This window comes from Tribolium madens, unplaced genomic scaffold (genome assembly GCF_015345945.1).
Source record: "Tribolium madens isolate multiple individuals breed KSU strain unplaced genomic scaffold, Tmad_KSU_1.1 Scaffold_96;HRSCAF=242;Tcas5.2_LG5, whole genome shotgun sequence".
Classification (NCBI taxonomy): Eukaryota; Metazoa; Arthropoda; class Insecta; order Coleoptera; family Tenebrionidae; genus Tribolium; species Tribolium madens.
Window position 1 is genome coordinate 10,470,536 of NW_025401068.1, and position 23,517 is coordinate 10,494,052.

The 23,517-nt window shown below is 33.7% G+C and overlaps 1 protein-coding gene across 1 annotated transcript in view; it reads left to right on the plus strand.

Moving 5' to 3' along the window:
- Window positions 1-23,517, plus strand: part of LOC123013190 (neuroligin-4, Y-linked) — a 101,954-nt gene that overhangs the window by 77,155 nt on the left and 1,282 nt on the right. Inside the window, exons 3-7 of the mRNA XM_044411576.1 lie at window positions 4,547-4,744; window positions 9,102-9,362; window positions 12,716-13,182; window positions 19,288-19,439; window positions 19,661-19,764. Coding sequence (XP_044267511.1) covers window positions 4,547-4,744; window positions 9,102-9,362; window positions 12,716-13,182; window positions 19,288-19,439; window positions 19,661-19,764 — 1,182 coding nt within the window. The remainder of the gene's footprint in view (window positions 1-4,546; window positions 4,745-9,101; window positions 9,363-12,715; window positions 13,183-19,287; window positions 19,440-19,660; window positions 19,765-23,517) is intronic.

Consider the following 23,517-nt stretch of genomic DNA (forward strand, 5'->3'; position numbering starts at 1 on the left):
AAAAATCGCATTAAAAACAAAACAAAATTTCGTACTCATAATACATTTTTTATATTACTTTAATTTATATTAATTATTATTTTCTGGAGGCAATTAAAAACACCGCTTGTTTCGATACTTTATACTCATCCTATATATAATTTACGGTTCTATGTTGTTCTATTGAGGACTTTTTAAATTAAATAATAATCAAATTGAAATAATTAACAGTAAGTACGAGGATTCAAAACAGATTTTGTAATAGGTATTTGTTCCTTATATTGTTTTGTAGACTTTATGTATTGTTTATTTTCTCATAATTTTTTTTACTTTACTTGAGAATTTATGTTATGTTACGTTTTCAGAATAATTTTTTTTGTGTTTACACGGTGTTTCACGAGTAACAATAAGCCTGAACATTTTTTTAAGCAACTAACATTACATTTCAAATAAATAAGTAGTTATTAAAAACAAGAGATTATATAAAAAAGCGAAAACAATAAAAAGTAATTACAATTAGAGCAATTTTGAAAATACTATTATATATGAAAGTAAAAAAATAATATCAGAAAATTATTTAATCAAGCACAAACCATAAATATCACATCAGTTTAGTTTTATTTAAATATGAAATTATTTAGAGTTGTGTGGAATTATTTGGAAATATTTTAGAATTTTTGACATAAATGTAATATGATGTACGATTTATTTTCAAAATTTTTTTGTGATTTTCCCGGCGCATCCGCCACAGTGGAATAGTTTGCAGAGGAGGGCGTTTCGAGCCGTGTTGTGTTAAAGTGGCAAACTAATTAAAATTAATTGCGACTGTAAATAGCTAATTATCCCGTCTTTCTTTAAAATTTATCTTCGTAGGTAGTCGTAGGTAGAGCCACTAACATAGTAATGTTCTAATTGCAGTTTCATCTCTCGCGGTGGTATTGTTTAAAGAATTTAATATATCGCTTGTGGAGGTACAAAAGATCTTTGTTTTTGCCCCTTAGATATTCCCTGATGGCATGCTGAACAGAAACTTGAGCAATTTGCAAGTTCACAACGTGGCAGGCGCAGTCTTCCCCCAAAACTCTCAGACAAACGGTTACACATCATAAGTTGCGGAATGTCTTTAAACTCCTTTACCTACATCCACTTATGCGCCTCAAACATTCCACCGAAGCGATTTTTTGCAATGCTAGTTGTTTAATTACTTGATTCGACTGCTATTACCATTTACATGGCCACAGGTTCAACTAATTACAATAACGGGTCATTTGCATGTGCTTTTATTTCCACTGGACATACAGGCCAGATGTACTTAGCTTCGAATGAATTTTCAACAGACGAAAAAACGAATATTGAAAATTGAACACGTACACACTTCCATCTCACCTGCTCGACATTTGTATGGATTACAAGCAAGAGCTTTAAAAATAAAACTATTGCAAGGAATCGCGAATTACTTATCACAAGGAACTTCACTCTGCTTTAATTTTTAAAGAAGTGTTCTCTACGAACCACGATTTTGTATTCAGGCGATCGCAAGAGTTAAAAGTTTTAGTACTGCAGAGGTTATTCAAAATGTTTACTTCATTAACACTACTGGCGGAGCATAAAATAGCTATTTATGTTGTTTTGATAAACAAACATCCTTTAAAAACATGTAAATTTTGTGTTCCGTTTTGAATAAACATTTTTATTAGAAAACTAAATGTTGACTAAATGTCCCAATAAAAGTTCTACTCGTATTTTTGCGCCTAAGCGTTTTTACTTTTACTTGACATGACATGATTGACAATGAAGTTCCATTCTTTTCTCTTTTGTTGCTTTAACAATTTTTAGTGAGGTACATTGTAGATCATCATTCATCAGCAAACAACATTTAACACTACTAACTGCACTAGTCAAATTAATAAACACATTTGAAAATCTCAACACAAAAGTTTGTTTATAAGCTTTGTTATGATTTCATTGCTTACAAAGCGTCCTGATTATTTTGTTTATTTACGATCTAATTATAGTGTTGCTCCTTACTCTCGATCTGAATACATTTGTGTTATTCAGGGTAAAAGTGAGTTTAAGTGGCTCAACTGAATTATTTGCTTTTTTAGAGGTTTTCAAAAGAAAGAAAGATGAACTTGCGACAAAGTGCAGACTTGTAATCTTCGAAATCGGGAAAATTCGTCGATGCATCCACGTAAAAACTGTATATATCGAACGTCTTGATTGAAGAGTGGTAGTTCGGCGTTCTCTTATTGTCAATATAGTCGATCCTTGGCGCAATCAAAACCCCTGAGAAAAATCTGGTGTGCTTTCAGCAAAATTTGAATACTCTGGAATGAATTTCATTATGACCCAACGTCAAATAAAAAAGTTATTGGTCATTTAAAAAATCGTAAAGTCCCGAGATGAAGTCTGTCTGGAAAATCTAGTATTTTTTCGTACACGGTTTTTACATGAAAATTTGATTTTCATTATGAGTCTTGCAATAAAACGGAGACGTGTCGAGAGCCAGATTTGAAAAGTCGGATTCGCTCATGCGGAAGTTTCATCGTTGCACCGGATTCAATATAGTTTTGGGGCGTGTTCTCTTTGTTGGAAATTGCTCGGTGACAAGGGATATAATTAGGTTGTCATTGAGATTATTGATGGGCGATGTGTGGGGCTGCCAGCGGCACTCGCGCCAAGATTAGGCCACAATTAAGCAAATTGAAGAAATTTTGCGCTTTTCTGATTAATCACGCGGAGAAATTCAACATCTCCCATATTCCTTTCAATATGTATGAAGTTTCAGACATTTTCGGAGGGTTTAACCGCAAAACATAAAATTTAGATGGCCTTACAAGGATACCCGGATCGGAACTACAGAGCTTAGGTCCATTAAATCTCACTAAATACTAGTAATCGGCCGATAGAATAACAGCCTAAACCCAACGTAAGACAATTAGTTTGAGAGGACACAATGCCAGAAATCATGTAATTTTAACAAATTATTATCGGTCTAAAGAATTTAAACATCAAATAAAAGCACTTGCAAAACATCGTGCAAAAAGCGACAAAAAAACATTTTTATTGTCTGTACAATATTATTCTCTGTTAGTGTGTAGCACTTAGAAAAGTTAAAAAAATAATTCTTAATTGAAAAGCTCTCATGCTTTTATGTATATGCTCTTATTTGCTCTTATGTTCTTTCTCTTTGTTAGGCTTTGTTCTTTAATTATTTGCGCTCTATCTCTGTCTTATAAATAAATAAAGAATAAATAAATAAATAATTATATTAAGTTAAGAATAAGGCTAGAAGCATAAGAACTATATCCGATTCTGACCAAAAAATCAAAAATTTTTGTTTTACTTATTAGTTCATGTGCACATTTAGTGCACATGTTTTCAAGACGATATCTTTGACGCTTATTTGAATTGTTAGTATTTGAATCAGAGAAAAATTTCTGACTTTACCGAGATTTGAACCTTGGTTCTACCTGCCAGAAATAACCCTGCGCCACCACGCTTCTGCCAGTGAATCCAAATACTCAAAATTTTTCAAAAGTTTATTATTATGAACTTTATTATTTTATGCACTTTTCTGAGTCTTGTAGATTCCTATAAGCACACTTGGATCAATTTTGAAGTTTTTAATCGTTGGAAAGCACTTTGAATTTCCTATCTTATAAAAAAAGATCATAGTTGTGCAATAAATAGTTACTGAGAAAATCGCTGGTAAAAATAAAAATATTAAAAATATTAATTCGACTTCTAAACTATCAAGAATTTTAGTATTTTCTCGACGCAAATCGACTCCCCAAAACATTTTACATAGGTTTGATACAAAACATAAAGCGTTTTCAATATACTTTAGCCGGAATTAACAAAATAAAAAGAAGTAAATGTATGTGAACACACTCCTCTTTAAAAATGGCTTTTTCAAACATGTCAGTTTAAGCTTATCCAATCTTATAGATTTTGACGCACTGATTACGAATCTGCAAGACTTTTCACTCTAGCTTCTCTAGTTTGGGCCTAATCGTAATCTAGAATACTATGTTTCAAGTATTTTTGCTACTCAAAATTGATCGATCATTTTTACGAGTACGATGCAACTTCTGAAAACTCAAAAAAAATCTTTTTTTTTAACTCAACTTAATAACGTTTTATGCAGATTTCTAAGTTTTCTACAACCTTTTTGCACACTTTTAAGTATATTAAACATCTAGAAATGCATTTTTTGAGAAAAATATTAAAGTAGGTGTTTATGTGTGTGTAGCATTTTTGAAAAATTAAATAAATTACTAAAATTACAAAAAAACACTCCCATGCTAGAAGTGAAAGTAATCAAAACCTACACCAAAAAGACACAAAATTGTGTTTCAAAATCACGTGTGATGAAAATAAAACGTGACTTGACCTGGCCTCTCAGTTACAATCAATTATTGACCGATTTTTTAAAATATTTTATGATTTTTAAAACAAATAATTTAAACAAGAAGACAGAAAGTCACAGCCGTGGCATTTTCTAACACACATTTCTTGTTCTTTTTTTGGAATTATCGTATTTTAGTGGAGTTTTTTGTCGCAGGCTTCCTCAACGCCAACACGGACCCTTACTCTCGTTCTCCGGCCAACTACGGCCTCATGGACCAAATAGCCGCCCTCCACTGGATTCAGGAAAACATCGCTGTATTTGGCGGAGATCCAACAAACGTTACCGTAGTAGGCCATGGAACTGGAGCGGCTTGCGTCAACTTCCTGTTAACGTCCAGCGCAGTTCCTGAAGGTATGTTTGAGTGTCGGAAGGGTTTTTATCTTTGAAATACTGTAACGACTCTCTGGGAAAAAAACGGCGAAAATTAAGTCTTCTCGGGAGAAACATCGATTTTTCGCTTTATTCCACCTGTTTACATTCTGCGTGAGTTAAATAAGCGATCGTTAATCCTGCGAAACAACATTAATCTTTGACCTTTTTCCCTTTTGCATTTACTTAATTTCATGGATACTGTCGGGAGAGGAAAAAGTATTCGCGTGAGCTTTTTATGATGCAGTTATTAATAAAATGTGTATTTAGAAGGCTTAAGCGCGAATTATGAGCTCTCTCGGTCTGTCCATCAATTTGCAAGAACGTGACAAAGGTTTTTATTGGGTATTTGTCACAATTTCGCCCTAATTATATTCATTTGTGTTAGTTTTGATTGAGAATGGGTGTTGTAATTGCATTTCCCTTTAATTCAAAAGTACGTTATGATCTGGTGCACAACATGTGCTGCTCGTTTTGTCTTAAATGCGATTTAGTCCTAGCTGTCGATACCTTCAAAGAATCTCATTTCGCTTCATAATTTATCACAAGCTTCATGAAACACGCTCCGTACTTGATGAACAAGCTCTCAGTGCATCAGAAATAAAACTTTGCTCTATTTTCAATTTACAGAATTCGACCGAATTGAAATTAATTTTTCCACTGGCATCTTTCATTTTTATAAAAATCGCCCTAATAAAAAGGAATTTCGAACAATTTTCCGCTTTGACGTACAATTTTTGAGTTCAAAGGAATTCATTTACTTAGATTGGAGAAATAATAGCCTTTTTGTTACTTTGGTGTTGTTTTTGCGGGCTTGCATCTTATTTATTTCGTCTTGCAAAGGACTGAAAAGTTCTAATAAGTCACGCATTCATTAAAAATCAATCAGCATTTCGCGTTGGTGCTTCTTGAAGATGGCATTTCAAAGAGAGCGTTCTTATCGATCGTTGTCAGTTCACTTCCGGCCAATAAGTCAATTACAGGGTAGGGTAGGGACAATGGCAGTTGGCAGAGCTTCAAGACGCCCATAGTTTGATTTACAGTCAGGAGATAGCGTACCGCAATTTGGTTTGAATATAGATACGTATTTAGGAGGTATCGACTTAAATATAGGCTGATTTATGCCCTAATACGTACCTGTGCGAAACTCTTTTATTCTATCGGTGTCATTTGCACAATGCGACCGTATTTGTAGGGTATTTGTCAGAACTTCATTTTTGAGTTAAATTTCCCCACGGAGGACAAAACTGAAGCAGCCCCAGAATACCGAATTCGAGCCCGGATCAAGTAATTGACATTCAAATCACTGCAACTTAACTCGCGAAAGACAGAGAAGGGAAAAATTAAGGCGCAAGAAACGATTTGCATCGCGACCGCTATTAAACTGTCAAGCAAAGACATTAGAGGAGTATTAAGAACTGGAACCAGTATTTACTAGGAATAATTAGCTTCGTTACTTGAGAATAAAGCAACTGTGAGTCTTGCAACTTCTGACTCAATCCAATCGTTGGCAAGTTTGAGCGAAAAAAATTTCGTTTATAAATCCACCGAGAGGGAACAAGGTGATGCGTGAAAATTTATCATGCGGAGAACACAAACGAAACCGTTGTAAACACAGACGCTGAAAGATTAACCTTCGAAAAGAAAACAATTACAAAAGCGAGATGTTGCGAATATTTCACGCTGTAATGGGAAATGTACCACGGGGATCTTCGCAATTTATGAACAACTGGAGAGTAAATTTTTAACTCCTAAATGTTGTTTGCAACCACGGGCGTAGACTACATGAATACAGTGTGCGCCAAAACTAGCACCCCAGAGAAAGATGCCATGTAGAGTACAATACCAAGAACATGGAAAAAATGTTTAAAAAATGAAAGTCACTTTGACTCTATTTATTTCTGTTGGAAACATATTTTTACAGACTATTAGAAGAGAAAACAAGAAAGCTGTATCCTAAATTGTAACTCTGGTTAATGTTATTTGAGGCTTTTATTGGCAAAATTTTTGTACCTTTACTAAATAATTATAAAAAAAACATATACAAGATCATCAGTATCATTAAATAAACATAAAAAAAAATGTCAAATGTGAAAAATAAATGCCAAGATAGAATATTTAAACATTTCATCCATCCATGTTCCTGGTATCTTATCTTACATGATTTTTTTCCCTGGGGCGCGAGTTTTGACACACCCTGTATATCGGAGCGGATGCACCCAGTGAAATTTTTTAATGAGTGCCGGACACCCATTAAAAATAATGTACAGTGATGGATAGTGAATTTCGTCCACCCAATTTCAGTAAATTCACAAAAAATCACTGTAGTCTCTGCTTTATTGTCATGATAACTGAAATTCAAATACGTATTGTCAAATTTAATCAAATTCAAACATGCCAGCAGTAAGTGCGTTTAATAAAATAAAAATTATCTCTCTGGTACATGAAGGTATGTCTCAAAGAAGTGGGCATACCAAGGACTACCATTTCAAAGGACAAAGGTAAAAAGTAGCAAGAAGCATCGAGCATTCTGTCAACATGACAAACGTTAATCAAAATTCGGAAACAAGGTTAGGAAACCTAAAGACTAATTTACACTTTTAATCTGTCAGGGAAATTGGGTGGACGACATTCACTGTACTCTTACTTAAGAAAAAATAATAATAATAATACTTACAATACTTGGAATTGCATATTTAGTCTAGTCTTTTTTTAGTAATGTTGCATTCTTTAAAATCAGTTTTAATGTTAAAGATGTATTAAATTTTCTATTATTATATTTTCTCTTTCAAGAAAATGAATCAAGTTCATCGGTTATGTTATTCTATTGTGTTTTTCCACTGTACCTCAATGAAAAAAAATAGTTGTATTTATATTTGAAAAAATTCATTTTGAAACTTCAAGTTTCTAGTCTTGAGATCTTTTGGCAAAAGATTTTTGAAATTTGTAATAAAAAATCAAGTAACAATATAGATTAATTTTTGAGACCATTCAGCTTTACCCTAATCCTCTAATTTTACTCATCTCAAATTAACTGCATTTATTAAAAGTTTATACCCACAAGCTATTTTCAGCACTCGGTTTACGAACATTTATTCAAATTTTCAAAAAAAAGCTAATTTTTTTTAATTGTTTCTAAAGTTTTTTTTCCCATTTTACAGCAAAACTTAAAAATTTTATGCACTTTGCAACTTTGAACATATATCTACCATTTTCTTTACACTTTTTATTGTATACATGCATTAACCACTTTTATATTTTTTGCTGCTATTTATTGATTCTTTCTTTTGTACTATATAAAAAACATATTGTTTTTAAATGTTCTGAATATTAAATACATTAATACAGCAAAAATAGAGAAGAAGAATTTGTTTTTTTTTGCTTAATGTTTTCAAGTCCTGCAAGTTATGTACATATTGCTTTAAAGACGATTAATTTACGAAGTTTTTTGTTTATGCACCCATTGAACATATGAAAAGTCGGTGCCCATGTTTGCAACTACTGGGTTTGTGTCTAGCAAGGCGTTTGCCGAGCTGAAACGCGAGCGGGTTGTTGATTTTGCTCATCTAGTGTAATGAAATCGCTTTCCGTAGAGGACGACTTTGTCGGTAATTAATATGGTGCAATAAGAGAACATTTGCATTTGTCTTAGACGAGGAGGAAATGAACCGCCCGCTCTAGACACACATTTTAGCAATTTTCGAGCAACTTACTTGCAGCGTCTAATTATAATTCAAGACGAGATCGTTTTTAATTTCCACGGGTGGAAAATAATACGTTATTAAAGTCGACAATTGCCTCGTAAAAATAAACGACAACGTAATAAAAATAAATAAACCTCTTGAGACTACGACTCAAACTTCATTACAAAACACTTTACAATCAGAAGAGTGTAAAGTCACTAAAAAAGCAACGCAACACCACAATGGGGATATATCGATTCTCGTCTGTCATATTATTCGGAAACCGACTGTTAAAACCTCTTAGGTCAGCGGTCACACCATTCCTCCTGAAATATTAAGTGTGGAGCGGTATTTTCTCAACGAAAATGCTCCTTCAGCACTACGAAATGACTTCATAAATTGAGAGGATCAGCGAGATGTTTTTTCCATCAAATATCCGCAACATACAGCTTCTTCTTGTAATTGTTTTTCTGCCACGGTAATCTTTCAGCGTCGCGTTTACAACGGAGTGGGTGTGCGTCCCTTTCAGTGATAAATTTTCATGCATCACCTTGTTTCTTTCAGATGTCAAACACCGAAATAGTCCAAATGATAAATGGTTTATGCAAAATCGAAAACTGGAAACTGTATTTTATTAATTAGTTGTTTGGTTGCAGGTGTGCTGTTCCACAGAGCCATCCTCATGTCGGGCTCGGCACTCTCGCCCTGGGCGTTGATCCAGGAGCCGTCCCGGTACGCCGCTCAAGTGGCCATCCATGCAAACTGCTCGCCAGAACTGCCACATCCCCACCTGCTCAAGTGCCTTCGAGAGAGACCCCTGGACACGCTCCTGTCCACGCCGGTTGTCGCACCGGAATTCGCTTTCGCTTTCGGGCCCAGCGTCGACGGGGTGGTTATCGACACCGGAGAACCGCCAGGTAACTCCTCGAAAAATTACGAAAAACTTTGAAATACGATATCGAGAACGCCAGAGCACATCTCAATTCCGTTCGCAGAGTCGAAATCCTTGAGATGTTTTCTACATTCTGAAAATTTTTCAACACAAAACTTCAAAGGGTGAAGCAGAGAGACAATAAACAAAATCGTGCTCTTAAAACAGCCGAAATACGAGGTCTAGCTTTCGAAATCAGTTTAGAGGTTTTCAGTTTCTGAATTTACGCTTAAGAAGCGTTGTACACAAATTTTTCAGGTTTTTTATTTGTTTTTTACTTTTTTGCACATATCAATGTTCTCAGAACAAATAGGGTGAAAAATAACGCTTTCGAAAAATATATTAGAAAAAATAAGAGACATTAGGTCTACTTTGAAATATGATATCTCGAGAACGCCAGAGCGCATCTCAATTTCGTTCACAGAATCGAAATCCTTGAGATGTTTTCAACACTCTGAAAGTTTTTCAACACAAAACTTCAAAGGATAAAGCAAAGGTGTTACAATACACAAAATCGTGCTCTTAAAATGGACAAAATACAAGACTTAGCATTTGGAAAATGCATCTCGGAGACCAGTTTATATAAATTTACGAAGTTTTCATTTGCTAAATTTTTGTAATGTAAAAAAATTGAAAAAATCAAAAATCGACAAAAAATCTCAAATTTGATCAAAAAGTATAACATTTATTTTAGCGGTCTTAGATTTGTAATTTAAGAAATAACGCTTTAAAAAAATGTCAGAAAAAAGTAGGTTACATTTGGTCTACTTTGAAATACGATATTTCGAGAACGCCAATTCTGTTTGCAGAATCAAAATATTTGAAATGTTTCAACTTGATAAAAATGTTTAACATAAGACTCCAAAAGACGGAACGAAAGTTAACCAATGTACAAATGTATGCTCTTGAAATAGGCAAAATGCAAAACCTAGATTTCAGTTTAGATAGATTCACAAAATTTGTATTTTCTAAGTCTGCTTGTACTCGTAGGAAAACTTATTTTTCAAATTTTCTTTATTTTTTTGTAAAAAATTAAAAGTCAAAAAATCTAGTAAAATTTGGATACTTAAATAGAGTTCATTAAATTGAAAAATGCAATATTTTGTGTCTTAGATTTGTAATTTATGAAATAATGTGTCTGAAAATATGAGCCAGATTAGATCTACTTTGAAATATTTCGAGAACACCACAACGCATATCAATTCTGTTTGTAGAATCAAAATCCTTAAACAGTTTTCTACGTTACAATAGAAATTTTAGCCCAAAAATTAAAAAAACGGGGCGACAGTTTCCCATTATACAAATTATGTACATAATTTTTCATATTTTTAGTTGATTTATTTATTTTTTGTTACTATCTAAAAAAAAATGTGTGAATAGAGCTCATTGAATTGATTAACAAATGTTAAATTTTAAAGGCCCAAAATTTGTAATTTAAGAAACAACGCTTTAAAAAACTGTTTGAAAAAATGAGCCATATTAGATCTACTTTGAAATACGATATCTGGAAATCGTCACAGCACATCTCGATTCCGTTTGGAGAATAGAGATTCTTAAAATCCTTACTAAAATAAAAGAATTTTTTTATCCAAAGTTACAGAAAACGAGAGAAAGCTTTCCCAATATTCCAAATGATTCAAGTTAAAATACGAGACCTAAGCTTTTAGAAGCAAAATCTCGAAAATTAGTTTTACGTAAAAAACTACACATATACTTCGTATTTATGAAACTTTATCAAATCAGGTAAACAAAACTCTGAGCTGATGAAAACTGTAGTATTTTATGAGCTTCAAATTGACGTAAAAATTCTCAGTTTAATAAAGCCTACCGTGAAAAAGTTTCGAAAGCTTGATAATTAATTTTCGACAGGTAATCCCGCCAGCTGAAACCGATCGTAGCTTAGTTCCGTGTGTCAAAAATGTTCATTTCGGTGAAAAGCCGCGCTTTTTCATGCACCAACCGGATCCTGTTTACATCAAAATTAAGCGTATACGTGTTTTTCCGCATTCACAATTAACCAAAACCGCATTGTGCCCGTTATACACATTTAAATTAACAAAACAAATATTTCATCCATCATGCATATAAGTAACAAATCCCTCATGTCCCCCATTCCAACTATTAAATTTCACAAAACAAATATTGCGGTTCTTTCATTACGCTCGACGTCCCCTCTTGTATACGTGTTATTAAAAAATAGACCGCAGCTGTGTTCATTTTTGTTAAAATTCCACTCTTAAAATATGCAACACGGTTAAAGTGGCTCGCGACGTTAAGTACTACTTGGCTTTTTTCTAGTGCATATCTCCGAATAATCTGATAATTAGGGGGCTCAAGGCTCAGGGCGAAACAGAATTAACATTTCAAATGCGAAATGTTTAATTAAGTCCGTTGTACAGTTTAAGACTCTCCAAACTAAGAAGGGAATTACCCACAAGACAAATAAAAAAGTTATTTATTGAGGTGCGGGATCTGTAAGACCGTAATTAATTGCCGTCGTTACTTATATTGGCACCCCTTAAACAACAACGACAAAGAGGAAGTAAATTATATTTGCCAGCCGAAGGCCGGCAAAAGGAGGTCAACTGAAACATCTAAATATTAAACAAATTGCCATTTTCAGCATCCACGTTCCACAAATGCTGAAAAAATTTAATTTTGAAAGAATGTTGGGCTTTATTGCGCGCTTCATCGCTAAATTCAGGCCATTTAGCGAATCGAAGCTATTTACGATGATTAGAGTAAATGTTGTTTGTCTGCAAGTCGTTTGAGGCCTGTTAAACAGCGCTGATTATTTTAAATAAGTAATGTGCCTGAAGGGCGTCGTGTATTTTTGTGTAATTTGTTTGACAAGTTAAATGGGGTAAAAGTTGGGCTTTCGTTGACACAATATAACAAAGTTTGACGCGTTGAAGGTGTAAATTTTCTTCGATTGTTGAATTAATTACGACAGTACGAGTGTTTAACGTCGTTTTATCGGTTGTTCTCCTCGCTCGTAAAATCTATAAACTATCATCGGGAACTCTTATCCAGCTTAATTAATTTAACTGAGCCGTAAGTAATACTTGAGGAAAATTTAACATTTAGCAATAACATTGCACGATTCTAATTAAGTCGCATAGACCGATGTATCAAAGGGAAAGGTTTGCTTTAAGGACATTAATTATACAGAAGTTGTTCTAGTGCTATTCACGGAAGGCCTGACAAATTGGACCGAAACGCGGGGATGAAAGATGCCGTCTACACCCGCAAGATAATCGATAGAACTCCACTGTCTGAAAAAAACCTCGTCCTGGAGCATTTTAACCGGTTTTAAAGCTAGTTTTGCTTTGTTCGCAGGCGACGGCCCCCACTACGAGTTCGACTCGAAGCCGGTGAAGGCGGAGCCGCAGAACGCCATCAACATCCTCAACAACGTCCTCTTGCGCAAATCGGTGGTGTCGAAGCTCTCCAGATACGACCTGCTCCTGGGGGTGGTGAAGGCCGAGGCGTACTTCGCGTTCAACGGCGAGGACGTCCAATACGGCATCGAGGCGGATCGCAGGTCGAAAATCCTGCGGACTTTTGTCCGAAATACGTACAGTTATCACCTCTCGGAGATTCTGGCGACGATTGTTAATGAATATACGGATTGGGAAAGACCCGTTCAACACCCGATCAATATCCGAGATGAGACGCTGGAAGCATTGTCGGATGCACAATATGTAGCACCCGTTGTGCATACGGCCGATTTGCATTCAGCTGAGCACAGGAATTCTTTTCTCTACGTCTTCGATTATCAGACCAAGTTCGGGGATTACCCGCAGGTAAGAATTAATATGATTTGTTTTGTTCCGGCTGGAATAATCAGAGATTTATGTGAAACAATTACGACGAAACACAATGCCAAAAATTCGAGTAACTACCAATCAGAAACAAGAGAAGATTAATTCGAAAAATAGACAAACAAGTTCTGGATAACTACTTTCAAGTAAACAAGTCAAACACAAATTTCCGGATATTTTTCCCGGATTATGAATAAAATTCGACCTAATTCGCAGGGATTTCAAGAAAAATGTAGCTGAAAGAATCAGAAAAAAACGACTTGTCTATTTCTAGAATACTTTTGCGACATTGTTAAAGAAATTTATTTTCTGATGGATCGGTTTATTCTAACAAAACAGCAAAGATGTTAGTATCAGGACAAATTTGTTTTTATGAAAGTTGAAATTTTACACAAACACTTAAATTGAAGAACGACTAGCATTTTCTTTTTCTAAAAATACAATTTTTATTTGTAAGATTTTAATCGTAGTTACTAGAAATTTGTTTTTGCTGCAAATATCAAATATCCCAAAACATCCCCCAATTCAAGTTTTTACAATTTTATCTTTTTATTAGGGTTGCACTATTCAACATTATAGAATATAAAATAACTATTAAGACAACAAGCGTTTTATACACAGCTTAAAAATCGAGGAGCGAAATTTTTAAACTATAAAACTTGTGTTGATTCAAAAATTGTTCCAACACTAATATTGCTTCATAAACTTTACTAAATTCAGAAATTGTCATAAGGAAAATTGTCACAACAATGTCAAAATTGGCAAAATACCAAGATAAGAAAATTTTATGTATATGTAGGGGAAGGTGGGGCAAGTCGTTACATTCTTGGCAACTATTTTTTTTCTTCCAATCTGTTACATGAGAAAAAAAAATCTACATGTAATATACATTTAACTTAAAGTATAAAATTATTATATACTTTTAATAATAAACATTTTTTTAATATTGTTTTAATTCAATAATGCAGATTGTATCAATGTGGCAAGTTGTTACATACATAAAAATATATAATAAAACAGAACAACTAGTGTTAATATCTTTTTTCATACGTTTGACATCAATACAATATTTTGCTGGTAGATGGCTCATGATTTTAGGTTTCTAGTAAAATAATATTGAATATTTGAATGAAACAAGCAATGTAACAACGTACACCAATCTGCCCCACCCTCCCCTACTTATAACATACGTTGTGATTGACGACGTATTTTATAGATGAGCCTATATAGGTAAGCTTAAATACACCATAGAAAGATAAGATAAAAAATAAGAAAAAAGAACAGATAAACAAACCAATAATAAAAGCGGTTTCAAATTAGTAAGATGTATTTTTGAGATAAAAATCTACAGTTTTATAATTAAAAATCGTTTTTTTTTCCTACTAAAAAGATAATCCTTACAATTTTTATAAAGCGTATAACAAACTCAACTTTATAGTAAATCATTAAAATTTTCTGACCAAGTTTCAGACTTTTTATTTAAAAGCCAAATGACGAATTTGTTTGAAATCAGCGACGAATTTTTTTAATTTTTAGTAAAATGTATTATTCTTTTAATAAAAAACTTTATTTCAACGACTCAAAAATAAATAAAAATCCCTTATGGAATGGTAAAATATACCCTATTTGAGAAAATAAAAAAATTTGTAAAAGTTTGTATCTCAGTAAAAAATAGCCGTATTTAAAGTTTAACAAAATCATTTGAAAGCTTTAGGTCTCCAGTTCTAAGGTACGATTATCACGCAATCCTAAAAATAGCTCGAGAAATAAAATTGTATTTTTTTATCCATGGGCTTGTAAAATGTTTCTTAGTTAAATCAATGCATAAGCCAAGTTTGTTTATACAGCTTCAATGTGCTTTTTCTAAGTATTCTTTGTCGCTGAGATATCAGACTTTTAATGAAAAAAGATTCTTTTGTCAATGACAATAACCGCACAGAAAATGTAAAGATACTTACAAAAACAGGAAGTTTCTACAAGATCTTCTTCGATTTTTTTAAATAAATTTGTTGTCACCCTCAGCATTGATTTAAAGAAAAAAGAAAAAAGCGACTTTTCTGATTGTTTTAGTAAATCTACCGCGTATTATTAAAATGAAAAAAAACGATAATTTTTGGAGTAACATATTTATTTGTATATTTAGCCAGAAACACGTAAAGTATTGCAAACTGAAACAATAAAAAGGATTACTGCTAAACCAATCCATCAAAACATTATTTTGTTGTAGTTTTTGTTGAATGTCATAAATTTGAGCAATGAATTGCATTTGATTTGAGTGCGATATAAAATTTGCTCATTTCTCATAAATTCCTCCATTTAAAAGCTCCTAACACTAAGTTATTCGTTCAAAAATATGAAATCCGTTCTAAAATCGCATTTCCTAGATTAAAACGAGAAGCTCCATATTGTTAGCCGAATGGATATTTTTGCTCAAGTTCTTCAGACGCGACCTGAAGGCACTTGCTCCAATATTCCATAAATTTGCAAGCTTTCTATTAGAAAAATAACCGATTTGTTGAAGTCGTTGGAAGACAAATAACCCTTCGCTCCTAATTACACCGCAAGACATAATTTCTTGTTATTCATCACAATCAATCAGTTTTTTCGCTCATCGTCAATTTGTGGTTTAAAAGCTTCTCACTTCCATCCCGCAGAGAAATTGTTTCTTCGGTAGATAAATGAAGTTTCCACCTTTGCCGCACAAAAACCGAGTAAGTGATGAATCCTGGCAATTATAAAAATTGAAGGTGTAGCGTCCTTCAACCGACAACCAGATTGATCCTCGGTCAGGATTGTGTCTTAAAGACGAGCTTTCACGTGTCAAAGCGTGATGTTTGTTTGATCACGGTTAAATATTCATGCGATAATGAGCAAGCCGAGAGGATTTATTTGAACTAATAGCCGGCGACAAATATGTTTGCTGAGGCTAATCGACGACATAAATAATAAGTGGAAATGCCATTAAGAAATTCAGTTTGCGTCCCTTTATCAATTAAAATTGGAAATTCTGTTTACATTCTTTTCACAATTGTTCGTTCCGACTGTCACAGCTGTGTCGCTGTGTCGAAAATTTGTTTAATTTCGCCTTAATTGCAGTTAACAAAGTCCAAACTCGACACAAAATGACAAGCTAAATTATTAGCCCCAAATAAAAGATCGCGAATTCTCTCCCAACTCGGATGATTAATTCCGGAGAGTTTTTAATCCGCTCAAAATGATCGAAGAAACTCGAACTCTTTCGACATGGAACTATTAAAACACTTGGTCGCCGTCTTATCGATTGAGTTTTTGGCCCGAATCCAAGTATGTGTTTTAATTTGAATCTTATATTGCGAATTTTCGTTAAATAAACAATCACCATCTATCACAGCAATTTAACGCAAATCGCGTCTACTTTATGAACTTTTGTTTCCTTGAAGCATTTTTTGATGAGGCGATTTTTTATTCAGCCGCAACCGTTCCTTTGTTTGCCGAGTTTAAATGCCTTTTTATGACGCTTAGGTCGGGATTAACGTAGATGCGAGCCGTTTTTCTTGCAAAAATGCAGTAAATTTGCGAACTGGGCCATATCTCGTTTCCAGTTCTCTTAAATCCAGTTTATTGCAACTAGCAAACAAGTCTCGATAGTAAAGTTTTATCTGCTGGCTGGACTATCTCATTCATAGTTGTCGACGAAACTACTTTCTTAATTACGTATAAATTTTAATAATTGCTTCAAATATTGACCGTGATAGTTTTAGTTTAACTTTTTAAATTCCAGAGGCATCCACCACTTTTACAGCTGCATATTTAAGTGCGCCAGGGCTACATTGTTTGCTTTATTAATAGTAAAAGCTCAAGCGCTGAAATCCATCTTTTTCAACTAGCTCTGAAAACAGCCAAAATGAGAAAGTCAACAATTGCGTTTTACGAGCTTTTCTCATTTAAAAAGTAGCACTTTCGTCCCTTTTCAAACGCAAATTCGCGATAGTTTCGGCCATCGCAACCTTTTTACGCTTTATAAGATGTGTGTTTTAATGTCGCAAACGCCATAAACATATTCAGCGAGTGCCGAACATAATCTCTACTTACCTTTCAACGGAGGGTTTAGTACTCTATAAAATGTATGTATATTCAAATTTTCTGCTCCCTGCTCGCACATTTTAAACGCTATAAAATACCGCGACATGTCTTTATTATTGATTTTTTCGCGGGGACACAGCTGAGCTTAAAAAGAGATTTATTTTCATCGACGGCTCGGAATAATTTGTCCAAACATCGTTAATATTTTCCAAGGCGATACAGACGCAATTTAACGCCGCACTAACCAAAACAGATATCGAAACGATCATTTTTCAACTGTTGCATTTGCCGCAAAACTGAAAATATCGCGATGAAAAATTATACCCAAATCAAAGTCCAAACTAATCAATGCGAAATGGTGGATGCGCCGGGATATTGCTCTCATTAAAAATTTGACTACGCTGCATATTTACCTATTTTTTAAATATATAAATTAGGTAAATACAGATAAAAGTAAAAAAAATCAGTTTTCGACAGTTAACATTAATTTTTTTGCATTTTTTTTAAATTGTAATCTAGAAATGAAGATAAGAAAAAGGAAAAACGTGTTTTTCGTCATTTCAATTTTATTTTTACTTAATTGAAAAGATGGATCCGCTGGGATATTCTTTTCATTAAAAAATAAATTGACTGCGCTGCAGATTTTTTTAATTTTATATAAGAAAAAAAAATAAAAAATAGTAGACTACATATCGAAGTGGAACTTCATTACCAAGGCAAAATTTAGCAATAAGTCGAGGTACGATAACTTCTTCTTGGATCTTCTTGGTATGGAAACGATGAACAAAAACACGATTAACCCGTCACACCAAAGAATAAGTTTTATTCTCACCTGAGGATGACCACTTTGTAGTTGAAACGCGTTGTGTTTTAAATAAAAGTTTGGTGTGACGGATTAATCGTGCTTTTGTTCATCGAGGTACGATAAAGCAACAACCACCAAGATTTGTATACTATTTTATTTACAATCATCATCCTTAAAAAACAGAAAGCCAAAAAAATATTATAAACATTTTATTTTAATTTTTATTAGTTTTTGGGTTGAAAAATGGCCATTTCCCAACCTGACTGTTATATAACCAATCAATCTCTTCTTAATCGAAACTGTATGTTTCGTCTCAATTATTAACAAAATTGTTAAATGTTGAAATGTGATACTTTTCAACTTTTCACATGCAAGGTATGTTTTTTTCATATGACTTGATATAATAATGGTCAGTTGCTGAAAAAATTAATATATGCCACAAAACTTTCCTTTTCTCAAAATTCTTTTATATGGGGCTCTTGAGTCTTAAACAACACTTTTCGTCTCACCATCTATTCGTTTCAAGTCAGATAGTGTGCAGAAAACTGCATTTTAGATACGATGACGATGCGTCAATAAAGAGTCTCGCCGCCGCTTGGGGCGACACGCCGCCACACGCAATTTGTTAAAAACACCAATGGCACATAAAGAAATTGCAATAATTACGCTTTACACTCGTGATACGCACAAATCTACACAAATAATAAACAACTTTTCTTTACTTGTACAATAGACTACTATTTTCGTCATTTCGACTACTTTTGAAGTAACAAAATCTTCTTGCTTCAATGATATGCGCGTTTGGCTTTGGAGTGCCGAACTCGCGACTCATTAGGAATGCCATTTCGATAAGAAATCCACTTATAAATCCTCGTCTGAACTGTGCCAGAAGAATGTCTCGTAATCCAAACGACACGAATGATGTAGAAGTTGCGCTTTTGTGACAGCTGCATATTACATTCAACCCCGGAATTGCATTCTAATGCCATCTGAATGTATTTATGCCTTGGTCAAAAGCTTTCGATTTAGCATTGCGCACTTTTCACTTAACAAAAAATGGAAAAACATACAAAACAGTCTTCTGTTAGCTATTAGCGCGAACAAATCCCCAAAAAGCTCGCAGTCAGAAGCAGTAATGTTCACGTAAGCGCGAATGAAATATACCGTATGAATAATTTAAGTCCTGCAAGAGCAGGAATTATCCCGTCGTTTGATTCCAGAGACAAGGATGCATTCACGGCGAGGAACTTCCCTACTTGTTCGGGGCCCCCCTCGTTGGAGGATTCATGCACTTTGGAAGAAACTACACCAAGTCCGAAGTCCTACTCGCCGAGACCACCATGATCTATTGGAGCAACTTTGCGAGGACGGGGTAAGAGCCAACCGCAGTTAACTTATATGTTTTAGAAACTCTTACTAATGTAGAATCCATGCTTCAACTACTCCCAACTTGCATTAACTCCAAAAAACTTGATTTTTGAAGGATTCAACACTCATAATCAGACTAGTTACAAAGTTCAGCATTTTTTATGCAGCAAACTCGGAGAGATAAATTAAAATTAAAACTGCTTGTAACTAAATGTTAATTTGCAGGAACCCAAATGAACCGCCAGAGGGAGTGCGACAGGAGCGAAATCGCTTCAAAAACATCGATTGGACGGCCTACGAAGCCGTCCATAAGAAATATCTGAATTTGGGTAAGTTGACGGACCGGAAACGACCGGTTCTGACGCGAGTGGATTAAATCAGCAACCCTCAACAAGCCGCAAATTTCAACAAAAAGAACATTCGAATCGATCTTTACGGATATTTCAATTAAAAATCAAATAATAATATTTTTAAGCGATTTAAAATTGTCACAACTGTATTCCGAAAGAATAAATCAATCAAAAATTATGAGAAATTACACAGCACAATTTCATTAATGTAGAGGGTGACCTGAGTAAGATGACAAACAACTCTAAAACAAAGAATCATGTTTGTAAACAAAAAGGCCAAAACACCAATTAGATTTTGCAAAAAATAAAAAAACCTAAATCTCACATAAATCCAAATATGGAGATTCCGGTGGCAAAAATTGAACCAGTGTCTTTTTTCCTACTTCAAAAAATCTATTTTATAATTAATTTTATACTTTGAACGTTATCCATTTTTATTTTTACTTTGTTTTTTATTCATGTATACAGAGTGATTTATTTATTTATTTGTTTTATTCATGTATACAGAGCGATTTATTTAAAATAATGAGTCTTATAGTATATTATGTTATTGGAAGTAAAAATGCTACTTTATGTGACGAAGCTAAACGTCTATTTTGCCCAACGTAATGAGGCAAATAATTCAGCTGAGCCAAAAACATACTTTTACTCCAAATAACATATACTATTTTATCCACAAACGTATTTAGATCAAAAAGAAACAACACTATAATTAGCAACTAATTGAACAAAATAATCAAGACACTTTACAACTATTGAAATCATAACAACGCTTATAAACAAACATCAAATGGATGACTAGTGTAGTTAGTAGTACAAAATGTCGAATGTTAATGATCTACAATGTACGTCTCCAGAAATTGCTGAAACAACAAAAGAGATAAGAAAAAAAAACATCAAACAACATTGATAAATGTCAATAATGTCACAGTAAAAGTAAAAACGCTTAGGTGCAAAAATAAAATTTTTCCTCCTGAAAAGTAAAACTTTTACTTGTGACATAATCACAAAAGTGGTTATTTTTGTGACGTTTGCGGATAAACTGTTTTTAACGCTAGTACAAAAATAATTGTATTTAAAACTGATGATGTAACACAATGTTTGAAACTTATCATAAAAATACTTTGCATTTATTTCCTGAAATTAATTACTCGGCATTATCAGATGGTGAAAGGTTGAGAAACACTGTATTTTAACATATGTATATTACATATTTTTGCATACCCTCTCACGCAATCTCATTAAGCGAGTAGTTCCATTCGAAAAATATTTTTTTCCATTCTTTCGTTTCTTTTGTTGCCTAATCTCATTAAAATGTTTGGCTCCTGGGCGCGTTTTCATAAACTCGAATAATTCGCTAACCAATCAATAAAACACGTCAACGTTTGAAAGTCGTAATTTATATCCTCCCCTGTAAAAATTTCAATCCCACTCGTCGCTTATTTATATCCTGGCTTAGTTACGCACACAATTAATTCGAAATTGACAAGCGACTTCCCCGAGGAATCGCACTTTTTCGATGACTTAATCCCTTAATAAAAAGCTTTTTAGTTTGGCTATATTAGGATTGGGGTGTTATTTAGTAGTCGAGGGATGAGATTAAACAAAACACAAGGATCGGGATTGATTTATATGCAAGCCGAAGACGGGAGGAGCGCTCGTGTGCTTCCGCCGGAAATTGGAAATTAGCGTTTCAATAGGAGGATTGGACAATGTTTCAACGAAATAACTGAAAAATAAATTGATTCTTCCCACTCTTGAAGTTTAATTCGAAACTTTTCACGTCAGAACCCATTCACCGGCAAGTAAAATATCTAAAATGAAAATTCGGCTTCCACGTTTCCCGTGTTTTCGCCTCCGGGTTGACGTAGACAAGCAGCCGACATAATTAGACAAGTCCAAAATCTGCAAATCGATCGCTCGAATTAAATATCCAGTGCAGTGGAATTTCCAACACGAACGTTTTATCAAAACACTCGAGTGCTCCGTATTTTGTTAAGTGCAGACGAGCAGATACAACGTTATTTCAACGCGAGAGGAATGTTAGTTTAGCAATTTATAACTGTATGTGAGAAAGTTTAAAGTAGGTTTATATACGAAGAAATCAATTTGAAACTCATGCATAAGAGGCGATGCGGAGACCTGTGCATCCCAAACCTTACATAAACACTTCCTGCTTTTTATTCATCGACGAAGATACACCGCTGGCCTCTAAATCAATTTTCTATTATCTTCACCAAAGAAGAAAAAAAGCTAAAAGACGATTTAAGGCCAAAGGAAACGCGAGGTTTAACGCTGGCTCGCACCTTGAGTCGTCCTGCAGGTGATCCAGGATAATAGCCTTTGGGAGGATTGCCGACAAAAGGACTCGCGTCCACTTTACGAAGCGACTGCAAGCGAATCAGTGTATTTTTTGTCAATTGACCAATGAGTCTTATCAACCATTTTCCAACATTTCCGAATCTGCAAGCAAAATTTATAATCTAAAAACTAAAAAATCGGAATTTTAAAATTGATTGATTGAACTATAGGTCTGGATTACAAACTATGGTCATATTTTGAATCAAAAAAGCTAAAATAGCCAAATTTGACCATCAAATTTTATAAAATATCAAACTTCGACATTTCACATAGATCCAAATCAGGAGATTCCAGTGGCAAAAACTGGACAAAACCGATATTTCTAATCTTAAAAATAAATTAAATAAATACTGTTGAGTTGTAATTTCATATTTTACAGCTAGGCTTAGTTTTTTAATAAAAATAATATTTTTTTAATATTACACATTTTAGTTATTTATTCGACGAGTTTGAGAGTAAATCGGACTCTTTATTTGACCGAGTGGATTTTTAAACCACGAGTGTAACGAGTGGTTACCATCCACGAGGTGGAATAAAGCGTCCGATTTACACTCAAACGAGTGGAATACAACATTTTATTCTTCGAATTAGAGTCAACAAGGCTTAAACTTGCTTTAAATCTGTTAAAAATAATTTGACGTTTTGTATTGAGAAATGCCAAACAGTTGTCAAAACTTCCTTACACGGGAGAAAAACCGTAAATTTTGACAGTATCGAAGAATAAAATAATTTATATTTTTGTCTCTATCAAGGTTAATCTAAAATCTAAGTTTTACTGGCAAGCACGAGGGGTATTTTGCAGACTATTTCCCAAACAAAATTTACAAAAAGACTTTTCTGGATCTTTTGGACTACTATGAGTGCATTTGGAGCAATTTAAAAGTTTTTAATTTTTTCTAAAAACTAATACATTTCACACTAATTCATTTCATGGATCCAAATCTGTAGATTCTGATGAAAAATTTTCAACAAGTGACTTTAATTTTGAAATATGTATTTATTAGTGACGTAAATACAGGTGTGTCAGAACTCGCGCCCCAGAGAAAAATTTCAAGTACGATAAGACCCCAAGAACATGGAAAAAATTCTATCTGTCAAAAAAATGTTTAATGTCCATTTAATGATTCTGATAATCTTGTTTTTCTATAATTAGTAAAAGTACAAAAATTTTGCCAATAAATGCCACAAATAACATTAAAGATTGTTACAATTTAGGATACAGCTGTCTTGTTTCCTTTTCTAATAGCCTGTAGCGCAAAAACATGGAAATTTTTTTCCAACAGAAATGCAAAATTTAAACTCTCATAACTTCGAAGTTTTTATTGATACAATTTTTTTTTAACATTTTTTTCATGTTTCTAGTATCTTATC